At 51.0% G+C, this 13,330-nt stretch overlaps 1 protein-coding gene across 1 annotated transcript in view; it reads right to left on the bottom strand.

Annotated features, from left to right (window-relative positions):
- Window positions 1–1,222: 1,222 nt before the first annotated feature.
- LOC129651051 (liprin-alpha-1-like) overlaps window positions 1,223–13,330 on the bottom strand; it is a 30,156-nt gene continuing 18,048 nt past the window's right edge. Inside the window, 7 exon segments of the mRNA XM_055579777.1 lie at window positions 1,223–1,473; window positions 1,476–1,512; window positions 1,624–1,664; window positions 1,667–1,704; window positions 6,015–6,033; window positions 10,501–10,694; window positions 11,545–11,696. Of these exon segments, the coding sequence (XP_055435752.1) occupies window positions 1,223–1,473; window positions 1,476–1,512; window positions 1,624–1,664; window positions 1,667–1,704; window positions 6,015–6,033; window positions 10,501–10,694; window positions 11,545–11,696 (732 nt within the window).

Below are 13,330 nucleotides of genomic sequence, written 5' to 3'. Positions count from 1 at the left end.
GGTGGATGAACGGAGGATGGAATGAATAAAGCAGATGTTTACACTCCAATTCTAGAAACATACTCTACAAAATTGAGTAGGAGCTGGGCAATAATTGTTTTCCCCAGAACAGTGACAAGTGTTTGGAAACGGCCTAAGTGCTCATCAGTGAGCGGGGAGGTACAATCTGTGGATACCCCACAAGGAACAGCCCTCCCCCTCCTTCCTGCCACCTTCCCCATCCCCAGGAGCTCATCAGGATTCTTCGCATGCCCCACCCCCAACCCCATCCTCACGGGGGTGCTGCTTGAGTTCACCACCTGTTAAACTCAACTCATAAGAAGCTCCCTTTACTGAGATACTTTAATAAAACCTCCGGGGAACCCTCAGCACCTTCATTTCTAAAAAGGTGGCTCTGGTGAAGCCTCGGGCACAGAGAGCAGAGCAGATACTCTAGGAACAAGCGCATCAGCGCGGGGTGATTGACCACCCTCACGCTCACACTTAGAAACAAGGAAGACAAACGGACGAGAAAGCCTTCACGCTTTTTGTGTAAAATAACCGTGAGCCTGAGTCAGGCTCCACCTGCTCCTCAGGGCAGGTACCTCTGGGAGGTCACGTCTCCTCACCAGGGTTCCTCTCCAGAGTGGACACACCAAGCGTGGGGACTGAGCTGTGTCCTGAGTCTGCACTCGAGAAATGAGGAGCTGGCCGGCCCTGATCTCCTGGCAACAATCCACGTTTCCACCAGATTCGTTTTCATTTTTCCAACTAGGAGGACCCTCTTACAGGACTTTCAAGGTCTTCCCACGTGGAGGAAACTTGGATGAGCACGATAGGACTTGGTGTGACCTGGCGGATGTACGGACTCTTAAACCCTGAGAGCCCAGGGTCTACAGCTCCTGAAAAGGAATCTGCTGAAGAGGACAGGCCTGACAAGTCAAATGAGGGAAAAACAATGCAGCCTGGGGGCTAAGCCTTTTCTCTTTCACTTTCTTGACATTTATATTTACATTTATTTTAATACATTTTCAAAAACTTCCTTTTTTTTTTTTTTTTACAATTTTCACGTTTGCAGAAGTCCCTTTTTCATGTTTTCAAAAGCTCCCGTTTCTCTATTACACTGCCGCTGCAGCCCATCTGTTACAAAGATGATCTGTCTGAAGTATTCAATCATCTATCTTTTAACAACACAACTGCTGCAAATGAAAAGCTGTCATGGTTTTGAATGCTAGAACCTTATTTAAGCTGGAACAGTGGACATCTGTATAGAGAACCGCGGAAGCGACACAAACGGGGCGCGAACTCTCCCTACGGAAGGAGGGAGGTGCACCGTTCTGGACGTGGGAGGGGCGGAGGGGCCGGTCAGGGACATGATCTCCTGGATCGCCAGCCGCAGCTTCAGCAGGTGCAGCGGGTTGCTGATGCCGATCTCACGCTGGATCTCCGTGTCCAAAAGGGGAGGCACGATGACGCCGCTCTTCACGTTGGCTCGCAAGCAGCCACGTACCAGGCTGGCATCCCGACTCAGAACTGGGACGGGAGACAGGAGGCAAGAGGTTATGCATGGCCGTGGAGGGACTGACACACGGGGCCCAGGACGGGGGTGCGGGTGCGGGTGGGGGTGGGGGGGCGCATACACACCTCCAGCCAGACCACAACAGTTGGCCCGTCCCACTGTGCGAAGGCACGCCTTGTCTCCAGGCTTCCTCCAGCAACTCATGCCTACAAGTAACGAAACATTCAAAATTCAAGAATCACTACTACACACGGGTATAAAACAAGTTAACCTAAGTATTTATTCTCTTTATAAATTTGCAAAAGTGAAATAGTATGCATCTCATCATTTTCCTTTAATCTTCTAAGCCATCTACTTAATGAGAGTTCAGACATATTACAAAGAACCCTGAGTCATGAAATGCTGAATGAGTCCCCGCAATTCCTTATAGAATCACATCCTTCCCGATGAAAGAGTTATTGCCAACCTTAAAGGATTCAGAAGTCTGCACATCCAAGGGAGGAGGGTAGTCAAGGAAAAACATCCACTCTTCCCTTTCTAAACAGGGAGGACAGATACATAGAAGAAGAAACCACACCGGGGTCTGAGCAGAGGAACCTGTCCCTGAGAGAGCTTCAGGGATGCACAGCATTTCACACCAGACACACAAAGAGCAGCGCAGACTTTCAACACAGAACACTCTAACACAGCAAGCAAGGAGAGGGGTGGATGGGGGCTGTTTCTATCCTACACTGCTGTTCAGCTAATTAGCTATGTGCTAAATTAAGATACTGGTCATTCTTTTTTGACTAGGCCCCTGTGTGGCTTGTGGGACCCTAGTTCTCCAACCAGGGATCAAACCCCAGGCCCCATGCAGTGGAAGTGCAGAGTCCTAGCTATTGGACTGCTAGGGAATTCCCTAAAGATACACAGTGGCTTTTCAATACACTCAAATGGCATTAGACTTTACTTAAGATTGTGAAGTCTATGTATGGTTAAAGCTCGAAATGGTTCACATCAAATTTCAAGTAACTGTTCCTTTAAGTCAACCTTAAGTTTCCTAGAATAGTAAATATTCTGTTTTCTAGGAATAATTATACCAGAAAACACAACAGGTATCTTAATAGCTCAAGAAGTGAAAGTGAAAGTGAATTCACTCAGTCCTGCCCAACTTTTTGCAACCCCATGGACTGTAGCCTAGCAGGCTCCTCCACCCATGGAATTTTCCAGGCAAGAGTACTAGAGTGGGTTAGTTACCATTTCCTTCTCCAGGGGATCTTGGATCTCCCAGGGATCAAACCCAGGTTTGCCACATCGGTGAAGGCAGATGCTTTACCGTCTGAGCTACCAGGGAAGCCCCTTAATAGCTCAGGGAGAGTTTTTAAAAAAGGCAAACTTTTTAAATTCCCATATCCCAGGGGAACAAGGCATGTATCACGTGCCTGGAGTTTGCATCCCAACCACAACCACCATCCAGAAGCAAATGGAAGACTCGCTTGGCTTCTGCTGGGGTTTATTTCCTTCCTCGGCTATAGGATATTGCATCACTCTGCTGTCACCGGCTCACTCTCAGCTGAAACCTAGCTTTACAGAGACAGCTTCAGAGACGAGCCTGGGGGGCTACCTGCTCTGTGGAACGCTGTGATGACCCTGCTCGGGCCACCCTGCGGGGCTACTTAGCTCAGACCTCCTCTGCCCCCTCGAGGGTCAAATTTGAGACCCCAAGTACAATTCGTCAAAACACTTGCTTAGCAGTCAACTGACGTGGCATGCTTCCTTGCCTTAAAGTTAGAGTCACAGGAGAAAGACATTCGGAAATACCGTGAATTCTATGGGGAACAGACACGCCCGAGAGAAAGCCACACCATCTGTGGATGACAACGGGCACTTTAAAGCAGGACATGAGCACCACGGTCAAGCTGTCTTTCCTAACAAGATGGCTGTGTGAGCTTCTTCCCATCAAATGCTACACACATGGCACCACCCAGACAACAGGTGTGGCCTTGTTTTCAGAGACTGACCGTCCACACAGCCCAGCACCTCCTTCGAGGGTTCGCTGGGCTCCCCTTCACCAACACCATGCCCCACTCCTGCAGCGCTGCTCAGCTCAGAGCCTGGAGCTGGGGACGAGCCCCACGGGGAGGCTTCAGGACACACACAGCTCAGCACACCTGCTGACTCGGCTTCCCCTGGAGCTGGCGCGTGACAGTGTCCACCAAGGGGAAGAGGAAAGACAGCATTTGGAGCAGGAGGTACGTGATGCCTGAGGGGAGTCCCCGCACGCCCGGGACACTGCGATGACCAACAGGGATGCGGACGGTCCCTCGGCCTCCCTTCCTCACGGAGCGTGTCCAGCACCTGGTGAGCCCGCAGTGCTCTCCCTGCGAGTTTCCACACAACGTGAAAATCTGAGATTCACCAACCCTCAAAAATGCTCTGAAAGTGGATGCGTTGGCTGTGTACATTTAGCAATTAAAAGAATAACTTTGAGACAAATTGGGCTTAATAGAAAGAAAATAGTTTTGAGAAACAAACTGATTCTCACATCTATAATGCCAAAAATGTTAAACTATATTCAAGTGATTTTTTTTCTGGAATACTAAAACATTTTTTCACGTTTTATAGATAAGGCATTTTCCCTGAGTCAATGTTGTCTCTGGTTGACTGACAGAACTAAGATTATCCTCTGTGGTCAGAAAATCTTAGTACTTTGAATTGTTCCCTATGAAGCCACCAGAACCTCCTAGAGTTTGCCACGTGTAGCAACAGAGCAAAGAACAACCCACTTGTGCATGTGCGCACACACACACAGAGTTAGACATCCACCTTAACACCAGATCCAGAGAAACCTGCCTACCAGAAAACACACACACGCACACACACACCCCTAGACACAGGCACCAAATCCACTGGGATTCCTTTAAAATTATCCTACCATCACTTTCAAGAGGCACAGGGCTCCTGAAACTGACGACGAGGCGCACAGGCTCCTTACTTGCGGGCGTCCCTCAGGTCCCCGTGGCTGGCCGTGCACAGCACCCCGTCTGCAGCCGGTCCAGCCGAAGGGACCGCAGAGAGGTGGGGGTCGAGGTTTCACATTTGATGGTGGTCTTGTCATCTCGTACCTCTTCCCGTAAAGCTGGCAGCTGAGGGAATGAGGTAAGTGTAAAACTGGGTAACAATAGACTGTGTCGAATATGTGAATCTGGAGCTCTGTGAATCTGGAGGTCTCAGGAGAGACTGGCAGCTAGCTGGTCACGTGGAGTAGCTGTCCCCATGACGGCGTTTCTGTCATCGAATGTGCCGGTGCTGCTCTAGTGTGACCACCCCGCCCCCCCAGGTGGCAGGGACCCCCACGTGACAGCCCCCAGGCTCACTCTCTCCGCCTCATCCACCCTCTAAAAGTTTCCCCAGACCCTCAGTAGGAGTGGGCGCTGCTGCGGGTGTGAGTGTGAGTGTCCTTGTGCCCCATGTGACGTTCCACGACTACCCGCAGTCTGTGTTTGCACGCTTCCTCCCGCACTCTTGGGACCAGGAAGCGTGGCGGGAACGCAGAGGCTGGATTCTGCTACAGTCAGGACTTACTCCTGCTGAGTTTCGGGGTGAGTACAGGCTGGCCTGGTCCCGCAAGGGCATGGAGGCGACACCCTAGGACTGGAGGGTCAGCGGGTCTCCGGAGGTCAGCCCGGGAGAGCCCTCAGCAGCAGAGAACATGACCTTGGCACCTGGCTGCCGCCGGAGTAGTCAGAGCACGGCCCGAGTCTCCCTCGCGTCCATGCACACGGGTGTCCCTCCCACAGCGGCAGTGCTGCTGGCCACGCCCTGCGTGCACGTTCTCAGAGGGAACAGGGCCCAGAGCATCAGGGTTCACGAGGCTGCCCTGCCCTGGGCCTCTCCGTCCGGAGGCCAGTGTTTAACACTGAAGTGCACCAGTATTTGGGGGTCGGCTGCCGCTGAGGGGCCACCGTCCCTTGCAGGTGCTGCTCTGGGTGGTCCTCTGGTGGGTCCAGCCCGGGAGCCCAGCCCTGCTCCAGCCACTCTGAGAGCACGAGGCTGTCTGCTCTGTCCTGTTCACGGCTCAGCTGGAAAGCTGAATTGAGTTTTAAGTTTTTTTACCAGCAGCTTTTAGCTATATGTCAGAATAAAGTCAGCCACAGAGTTCTCTCCTTGATCTGCTTGGTCCTTCGTGTTTCTCTGGATTCTCAAAGCAGCTGAAGCCCAGAATGGGGTGGGGGTGGGGTGTCTGAAGGGGCAGGGGCTCCGGCACCAGCCGCCGTCCCTGGACTGACTCGTCTGTTTGTTTCCAGTTTACCTGCACTAATTCTGCAGGCGATTATACAGCGTCCAGAATACGACAAAGACTACATTTTGAACTCAATGCAATCTTTAATCTGTGAATACTTGTTATATGGACCCTAAGATATTTTATTACAGAGTTTTTAATTAGTGAAAAATTCATGAATACCACAGAGAAAATATTTTAAAATTTAATGTTTCTTATATTTATGTAAACTTATGACTTCATTTATATACTTACTTTTTCTTGTATATCCGGGCTATGAATCTCCTTTCAGATCAGTTCATGTTCTGATACCTGATTTTAGTCTTTCAAATGAATGTACTGTAATGCTTGTCTGTATAAATCCTATGAACAAATATAGGGCTTTTGTAAATGATGCATTTATTGTAATTATTCTTGTTTAATTTTTAAATGTTAAACCATGAGAGAAGGTTTTACTGCGATTGTAAAATCATCATGACGCGGTGTGCATTATCCTTCCAGAATGTAACCAAGCTGTCCAACAATCACTCTGAAATGAGCGAACTTAATTTCAACCAATTGTTGTATTTTAACGACTGACTTAAACTGTACTTTTTTTTCTAGGAAGACATGCTTTTTGTCTGCAGTGTGAAGCGATTTAAAAGTACTGGGTGTTAAATGTGAGCTTCTAATGAAATTTGGGCTGAAAGGATGACTAGAAGAAGACTATGAAAATCTCTCCTGTAACCTAGTCTCTGTGGACCTGGATCCCTCGCCTCCAGTGAGACTCTTCGAGGACCAACCGCGGTGCCCTGCACCCGCTGCGGAGCCATCGAGCTGAACACTGAGGGCGCCACATCCCAGACAGACAGACAGCAGAGTGCAGCTCTGACAAAGGCCTTATTTTTCTTACGTAAATCATCTTTTTACATCTGTTTGTAAACATGTTTAAAGAATGGACCTAGGGGTACATTTTTAGATTTTGATGACATAGCCATTTTGGATAGTTTAAGTAGCAAAGGTAACTTTTACTTTTTCGGCAGCACATTAAAGAAGCTAGTAAGAGATGCGTTCAGATGATGCTGCCTTATGCAGCTGATATCTCGGTAGACAGAGACAGCATGTCTCTCTACATGTGGGTTCTGCCTTTAATTTCCTTGTACAATTCATTGTTACCATTCTGTTTTTCTATTAATCTTTTGTGATCTTCCTGAATATGTGACAAAGTATGTCCAGTCTACTTTTGAACTATTTTTATCACAGTATTATTTATTGCTTTCTTTCAATAAAGTCAGAGCTTCCCTGGTGGCTCAGAGGATGAAGCGTCTGCCTGCAATGCCGGAGACCCGTGTTCGATCCCTGGGTTGGGAAGATCCCCTAAAGAAGGAAATGGCAACCCACTCCAGCATTCTTGTCTGGAGAATCCCATGGACAGAGGAGCCTGGCGGGCTACAGTCCACGGGGTGGCAAAGAGTCGGACACGACTGAGCGACTTCACTGCACTCACTGCTTCAATAAAGTACTGGAGCAAAATTTCCCGCTGCCAATAGAGAGTGCCGAGGGTAAGCTGTAACAGTAATCTCTGTAATCTCTGGTCTGAGAACAGACCAGAGCTGGTAATGGGAGCCCGTGTCATCACACGGACATTCTGTTAAGAGAAACGGATGGATACAATGGAAAGGCTAGAAGGCGGAAGTATAGGTGTCCCCAAAGGACGACCGACTAGGTGTTCGTACCCTTGGCTCCGGAGACAAGAGGCTTCATCACTTCAGCATCTGTGGGGACAGGGCCCCTCTGCTGCTGAGGCGTGGGCAGCGGGCCGAGGGTGGGAACAAAGTGCAGGTGTCAAGGCTCACCGTGGATCCCAGGGCGGGGTGGCCGAGGGCAACCCTGACGCGGACCCGAATGATGCACTAGGGAGTGTGCGTGTGCATGCTTGTGTGTGGGAGCTTTTTATGTTATTTTAGTCAACAGTCTTTATTATTCATATATCCATAGAAACAAGAATGTAGCAAAGGGAGGTGGGAGGGAGATTCAAGAGGGAGGGGATATATGTACACCTATGGCTAATTCATGTTGATGTATGGCAGAAATCAAATTGATATTGCACAGCAATTATGCTTCAGAAAAAAAGAACATAGCAAGGCGGTCAGGAAAGTATGAAAAAAAGATTTCTCATATTTATAATCAACTCTGCGTACATCTGGGAGCAGGCTGCACACCATCATCACACCTCCCACCAGCATCAGACGTTTGCCCCCAGCATCAGGCCCTAGTCCAGGATCAGGACCTCCCCCAGCATCAGACCCTAGTCCAGCATCAGATGTTCCTGCCCCAGCATCAGGGCCCTCCTCCAGCATCAGGTCCTCCTCCAGCATCAGGGCCTCCCCCAGCATCAGGGCCTCCCCCAGCATCAGGACCTCCTCCAGCATCACACCCTCCCCCAGCATCAGGCCTTAGTCCAGCTCCAGACCTTCCCCAACCATCAGACCCTAGTCCGCCATCAGGCCCTCCTCCAGCATCAGGCCCTAGTCCAGCATCAGACCTTCCCCCAGCACCAGACCCTAGTCCAGCAACAGGCCCTCCCCCAATATCAGGCCCTAGTCCAGCATCAGGCACTCCCCCAGCATCAGGCCCTTCCCCAGCATCAGGCGTGGCAGCCCCACTTGTCTGACACTCCTGAGCACACTTAGGCAGCCCCAGAGCAGCAGGACGATAGCTCTTGCAGGAGGTGCATCTTTAGGAATCACCTGCGGAACAACAGTAGCAGCTGGGGTCTGTTTCAGGCCAAGGAGAGGCAAAGAAGTGGCACTTGTGCCGGAAGCAGCGGTGGGTGTGGGCACGTTTCAAAGCTCTGCTTCCTCCCCGAGGGGGCTTTGCTCTCCAGCTCTCTCACGTGGTCACTCGAGGGCCCCAGGGCTGTGTCCTTCCAGATTCACGGTCTCCTCGATATCTCAAGCCCAAGTCCTGAGTTGAGTCCCGGTCTGGTGTGGCAGAGGGCTGGGAACACACAAGCTCAAGGGCTGAAAGGATCCCAGGGGAACAGTCGGGCCCCAGCGGGTGGCAGAGCAGGGGATGAGGGTGGCCGCCCACAGAGGGCCCCGCAGCAGCACTGGAAGGAGAGCAGGGATGCCTTAGCTCACTCGGGGACGTTGCCCGGCCTCAGCACCCAGATGTTACCACCAGCAGCTCTGGGGACGCAGAAAGCTCACTCGGGCCGTGTGAGTGGGCTCTGCTGACCATGGCCTCGGTTTTCATTCCGGTTCCATTCCGGTTCCAACTGTCCTCCAAGGGCTCCTCTTCCAAAGGGCGCATTTTCTTGATGTGGGTGAACGCATCCCTGCTTGTTTCTGTCAGCACTGTTGTCGGTCATCGTGTGTTTTCCTCTTTACAATCTGTGCTTGCTGCTCTTCTAACTTAGGAGCAGCCCTTATTTTCTGCATTTCCTAGTTGTCAGCGTTCACTGGGGCTTTCCAGGTGGTTCTAGCGGTAAAGATCCTGCCTGCCACTGCAAGAGATAACAAGAGATGGGGTTTGATTCCCCTGGAGGAGGGCATGGCAACCCACTCGTCTTCTTGCCTGGAGAATCCCATAGACAGAGGAGCTAGTGGGCTACAGTCCCTGGGGTCACAGAGAGTCAGACACGACTGAAGCAGTTCAGCACACACTCAGGTTTTAGTTCAGTCGCTCAGTTGTGTCCGACTCTTTGCCACTCCGCGGACTGCAGCACTCCAGGCTTTCCTGTAATTTACTATCTCCTGGAGTTTGCTCAAACTCATGTCCATCGAATCAGTGATGCCATAGAACCATCTCATTCCTGTTGCATCCACCAGAGAGGTGGCTGGGGCTCGGCAAAGTGCATGGTCACACTGCATGGGTGTGAACCTGCCCTCACCACTCCCTAACCGCATGACCATCACTGTCTCCTCCTCTGTAAATAGGGAGGTGGCAGCACCTGTTTGGTAAGGGGCACACACAGCATCTGGTATATAATCAATGCACCATCCATCTCAGCGTCATATTTATTAATAATAAGGAGAGCATTTAATAATCTGCTTTTTCTCTCTTCTCACTTAACTGTGCTCCAGACCATATCTGTTTTACTTACCCCTATACATCCCACACCCAGCACAAACAAGACACTCAACAAATCTCTGGCTGAAGAGGCAGGAACATACCCTGTCCTTCAGGAGATGAAGCCGAGTGAGATGGGGGCCTGATAACACTGTGTGATGAGGAGATGCCAGGAGGACCTGTGTGGCTGTGGGATGGAGTAGGGGGCATGGGCAGAACCCATGATGAGCTCCTGGGGATGGGGAAAGTGGCAGGAAGAAGAGGGTGCTGTTCCTTGTGGGGTGTCCACAGATTTTACCTCACCCCTCACTGATGAGCCCTTAGACCGTTTCCAAACACTTGTCACTGTTCTGCAGGAAACACTCATTGCCCAGCTCCTACTCAATCCATTTTGTAGAGTATGTTTCTAGCACTGCAGTATAAACATCTGCAATATTCATTCCATGCTCTGTTCATCCACCCATCTGGCTAGCCATCTGTTCATCCATCCATCCACTCACTAATCCACCCATCCTTTAACTCTTAATTCTTCCATCCATCCACACATCCATTCATCAACTGATCCAATCATCTCGGACCCTAAAGAAGACAGACGCCTCCTCTGCTCCTCCCAGGAGGACACCCAGCGTGAGTGACAGGAGCCTCATGGGGACAGTGGGGGAGACACAGAAGAGACATGCATGCAGACCCTCCTCCCTCTGAACGGTGAGGCACCCACCTGGTCCTAGCGCCTCCTTGCCGGGGTGTCCAGGCCGGCCCTTCTCCTTCTTGCCAAACAAACGACCGATGGAGGACTTGATGCCCTTCTTCTTTGGGGCTTTCTGCAGCGAGTCCTGGCTGCTGCTGGGGTTGCCCCCAGGGCTGTCTTGAGAGCCTGTCGAGCTTTGGGGAGAGAAAACAACCTTTAACCGGTGCCCTTGTGCAAACACACACCCCTCCACAAGACCTACTGATAGAACTGGCCACCCAGCAACACCCGTGCCTCAACCTCACAGCAGACAGTGGAGTCTGCTTCCCCAACCACACTCCACACGAGCAATGCAGGCTTCCGGCCACAAACAACGGCCCTGGGAAGCTGAGATTCTCTGCCTGGAGCTCTCCCCTGAGGAGGGCTTCACTCCAGACGAGCTGGTGCAGAGGGCCCTCCAACCCTCCCTCAGGGTCGTTGCTTGGCAGGTGACGACCCTCCCAGAGAAGGCGAGCTCCCCTGCTCTGGGCAGTTCCCCCCGCCTCTCACAGGGTGACCATCCCCGGCCGTGGCAGGAGAGTGACGGTCACCGTGCGCAGGGCTGCAGGTCAGGTGACCACATGTGCCCTCCATCGAGTGCTGCCTGGCTCACGACGGGAGCTCAGCAGGTGGGGGTCTGAATGAGGACAGGGTCAGTCACAGGAGGTGACAGACAGTCTCCTGAGAGGAGACCCCTGAGAAAAAGGGAGGGACCCTCAAGAACAAATCCGAGAGGCACGGAGCCATAACCATCAGGAACGCGTCCCAGACTGGGCAGACCTCTAGCAAGAGCAGGAAGAAATCTCCCACAGGAGTCAACACATAGAGACGGATGTTTTTTAAAATCACTGAGGTCACTGAACTCTTCTACCCCGGCACCTGAAGTTCACCACTAAACACAGGCACCGAATCCAGTGGGATTCCTTTACAATCATCCTTGCAACTCTTTGAAGACAAGAGGCGCAGGGCTCCTGAGACTAACGACGAGGCGCACAGGCCCCTTACTTGCGGGCGTCCCTGATGTCCTCGTAGCTGGCTCTGTGCTGTGACCCCCTGTCCAGCCGGTCTAGCCGAAGGAACCGCAGCAAGGCGGGGGTCGAGGCTTCACATTTGATGGCGGTCTTGTCATCTTGTACCTCTTCTGGTATAGGTGGCAGCTGAGGGAGTGAGGTAAGTGTAAAACTGGCTAACGATAGACTGTGTCAAAAAAGGCAATCACACAGGCTTTACATTATAACCAGAAACTTATTTGAAAACATATTAGCGATGCTATCCGCCAAGTACAAAAAAATGTGTTGTTCTAGCTTAATGCCATCTTAAAGGACTGTCTTGTTCAAGAGAAGCAGGGCCATGGGGCAGCGAGAGCACCCTACTGAGTGCAGAGATCCTGGCCAGGAGCCTCCCTGCAGCCAGGCTCCGCCCTCCTTTGCATCCAGCGACCAGATGGCCCCGACAGGCAGGACAGCGGAGCCACGCCAGCACTGTGAACCCTGCATGGCATGAACTGCCCTGATGAAAGGACTGTGTTCATCGCCAGATGCTGCTCAGGAGCACTACTAGCAAGAGTAAGAAACCTCTCAGCAAAGCCGTCCAGACCTTTCTGTTTGAAGGAGAAAAGGAAACAGCTTGTACCACCACCCAAGATCATGTTTAGTGATGATGCAGGTTACTGAACCCATGACAGCAAGTGAAGTACAGAAAAGGTACCTAACCCCTCCATGCGAGCACCATGTGTCTGGCTTGTATTTCTCAGTAACATACAGACTGGGGGCTACACACTGAAGTGCTTGCAGTTTGAGTATAATTTGCTCACTGCGGTTTACATAAAGTAAACTGCTGCTGCTAAGTCACTTCAGTCGTGTTCGACTCTGTGTGACCCCATAGACGGCAGCCCACCAGGCTCCCCCGTCCCTGGGATTCTCCAGGCAAGAACACTGGAGTGGGTTGCCATTTCCTTCTGCAATGCATGAAAGTGAAAAGTGAAAGTGAAATCGCTCAGTCGTGTCCGGCTCGTAGCGACCCCATGGACTGCAGCCTACCAGGCTCCTCCGTCCTAGGTCTTCACTAAGAACTGATTGGTTTCAACCTAGAGGGGTGGGATGGGGAGGGAGATGGGAGGGAGGTTCAAAAGGGAAGGGATGTATCTGTACCTATGGATGGTTCATGTTGAGGTTTGACAGAAAAGAACAAAGTTCTGTAAAGCAATTACCCTTCAATTAAAAAATAAACTAATTAAAAAAATGATCTCGCCTGGACTCCCAGCTTTTCTGCTGGTCCTGGGTCTGAAGACAGGAAAGACAGTGGTGGCAACAGTGTGGGGAACAGATTAACCCCTTCGGGGTCCAGACAGGTCTCACTTATACAGTTGCTACTGGGTGTGCGAGCCTGGGCACGGTGCCCGGCCTCTCGAAGCCTCAGTGTCCATGTCTGCTGAATGGGGATAACAGCAGCCTGGACCTCACCTGGGTGTCTGCGGGATTACATGACAGACTCGGAAAGCATTTGACACGGTGCCTGGCGCACAGAGTCTCCTGCACACTGCTACCCACCATCATTAAATTGGCTTCCTCCAAATCTAACATCTATGGCTCTGAGTCAGTCATTTGTTTTAAAAAAAACTCTAAGCGGAGATTCCATGGTAGTCCAGACATTAGGACTTGGCATTTTCACTGCCGGGACACCGGTCTGATCCCTGGTTGGGGAACTAAGATCCCATAAGCTGTGCAGCATAGCTAAAAAAATAAGTAAAGAAAATTTTAAAAGTAATAAATAATACTATATCTACTATAAA

This window comes from Bubalus kerabau, chromosome 4 (assembly GCF_029407905.1).
Source record: "Bubalus kerabau isolate K-KA32 ecotype Philippines breed swamp buffalo chromosome 4, PCC_UOA_SB_1v2, whole genome shotgun sequence".
Classification (NCBI taxonomy): Eukaryota; Metazoa; Chordata; class Mammalia; order Artiodactyla; family Bovidae; genus Bubalus; species Bubalus kerabau.
This window is presented reverse-complemented; position numbering and strand designations above follow the sequence as displayed.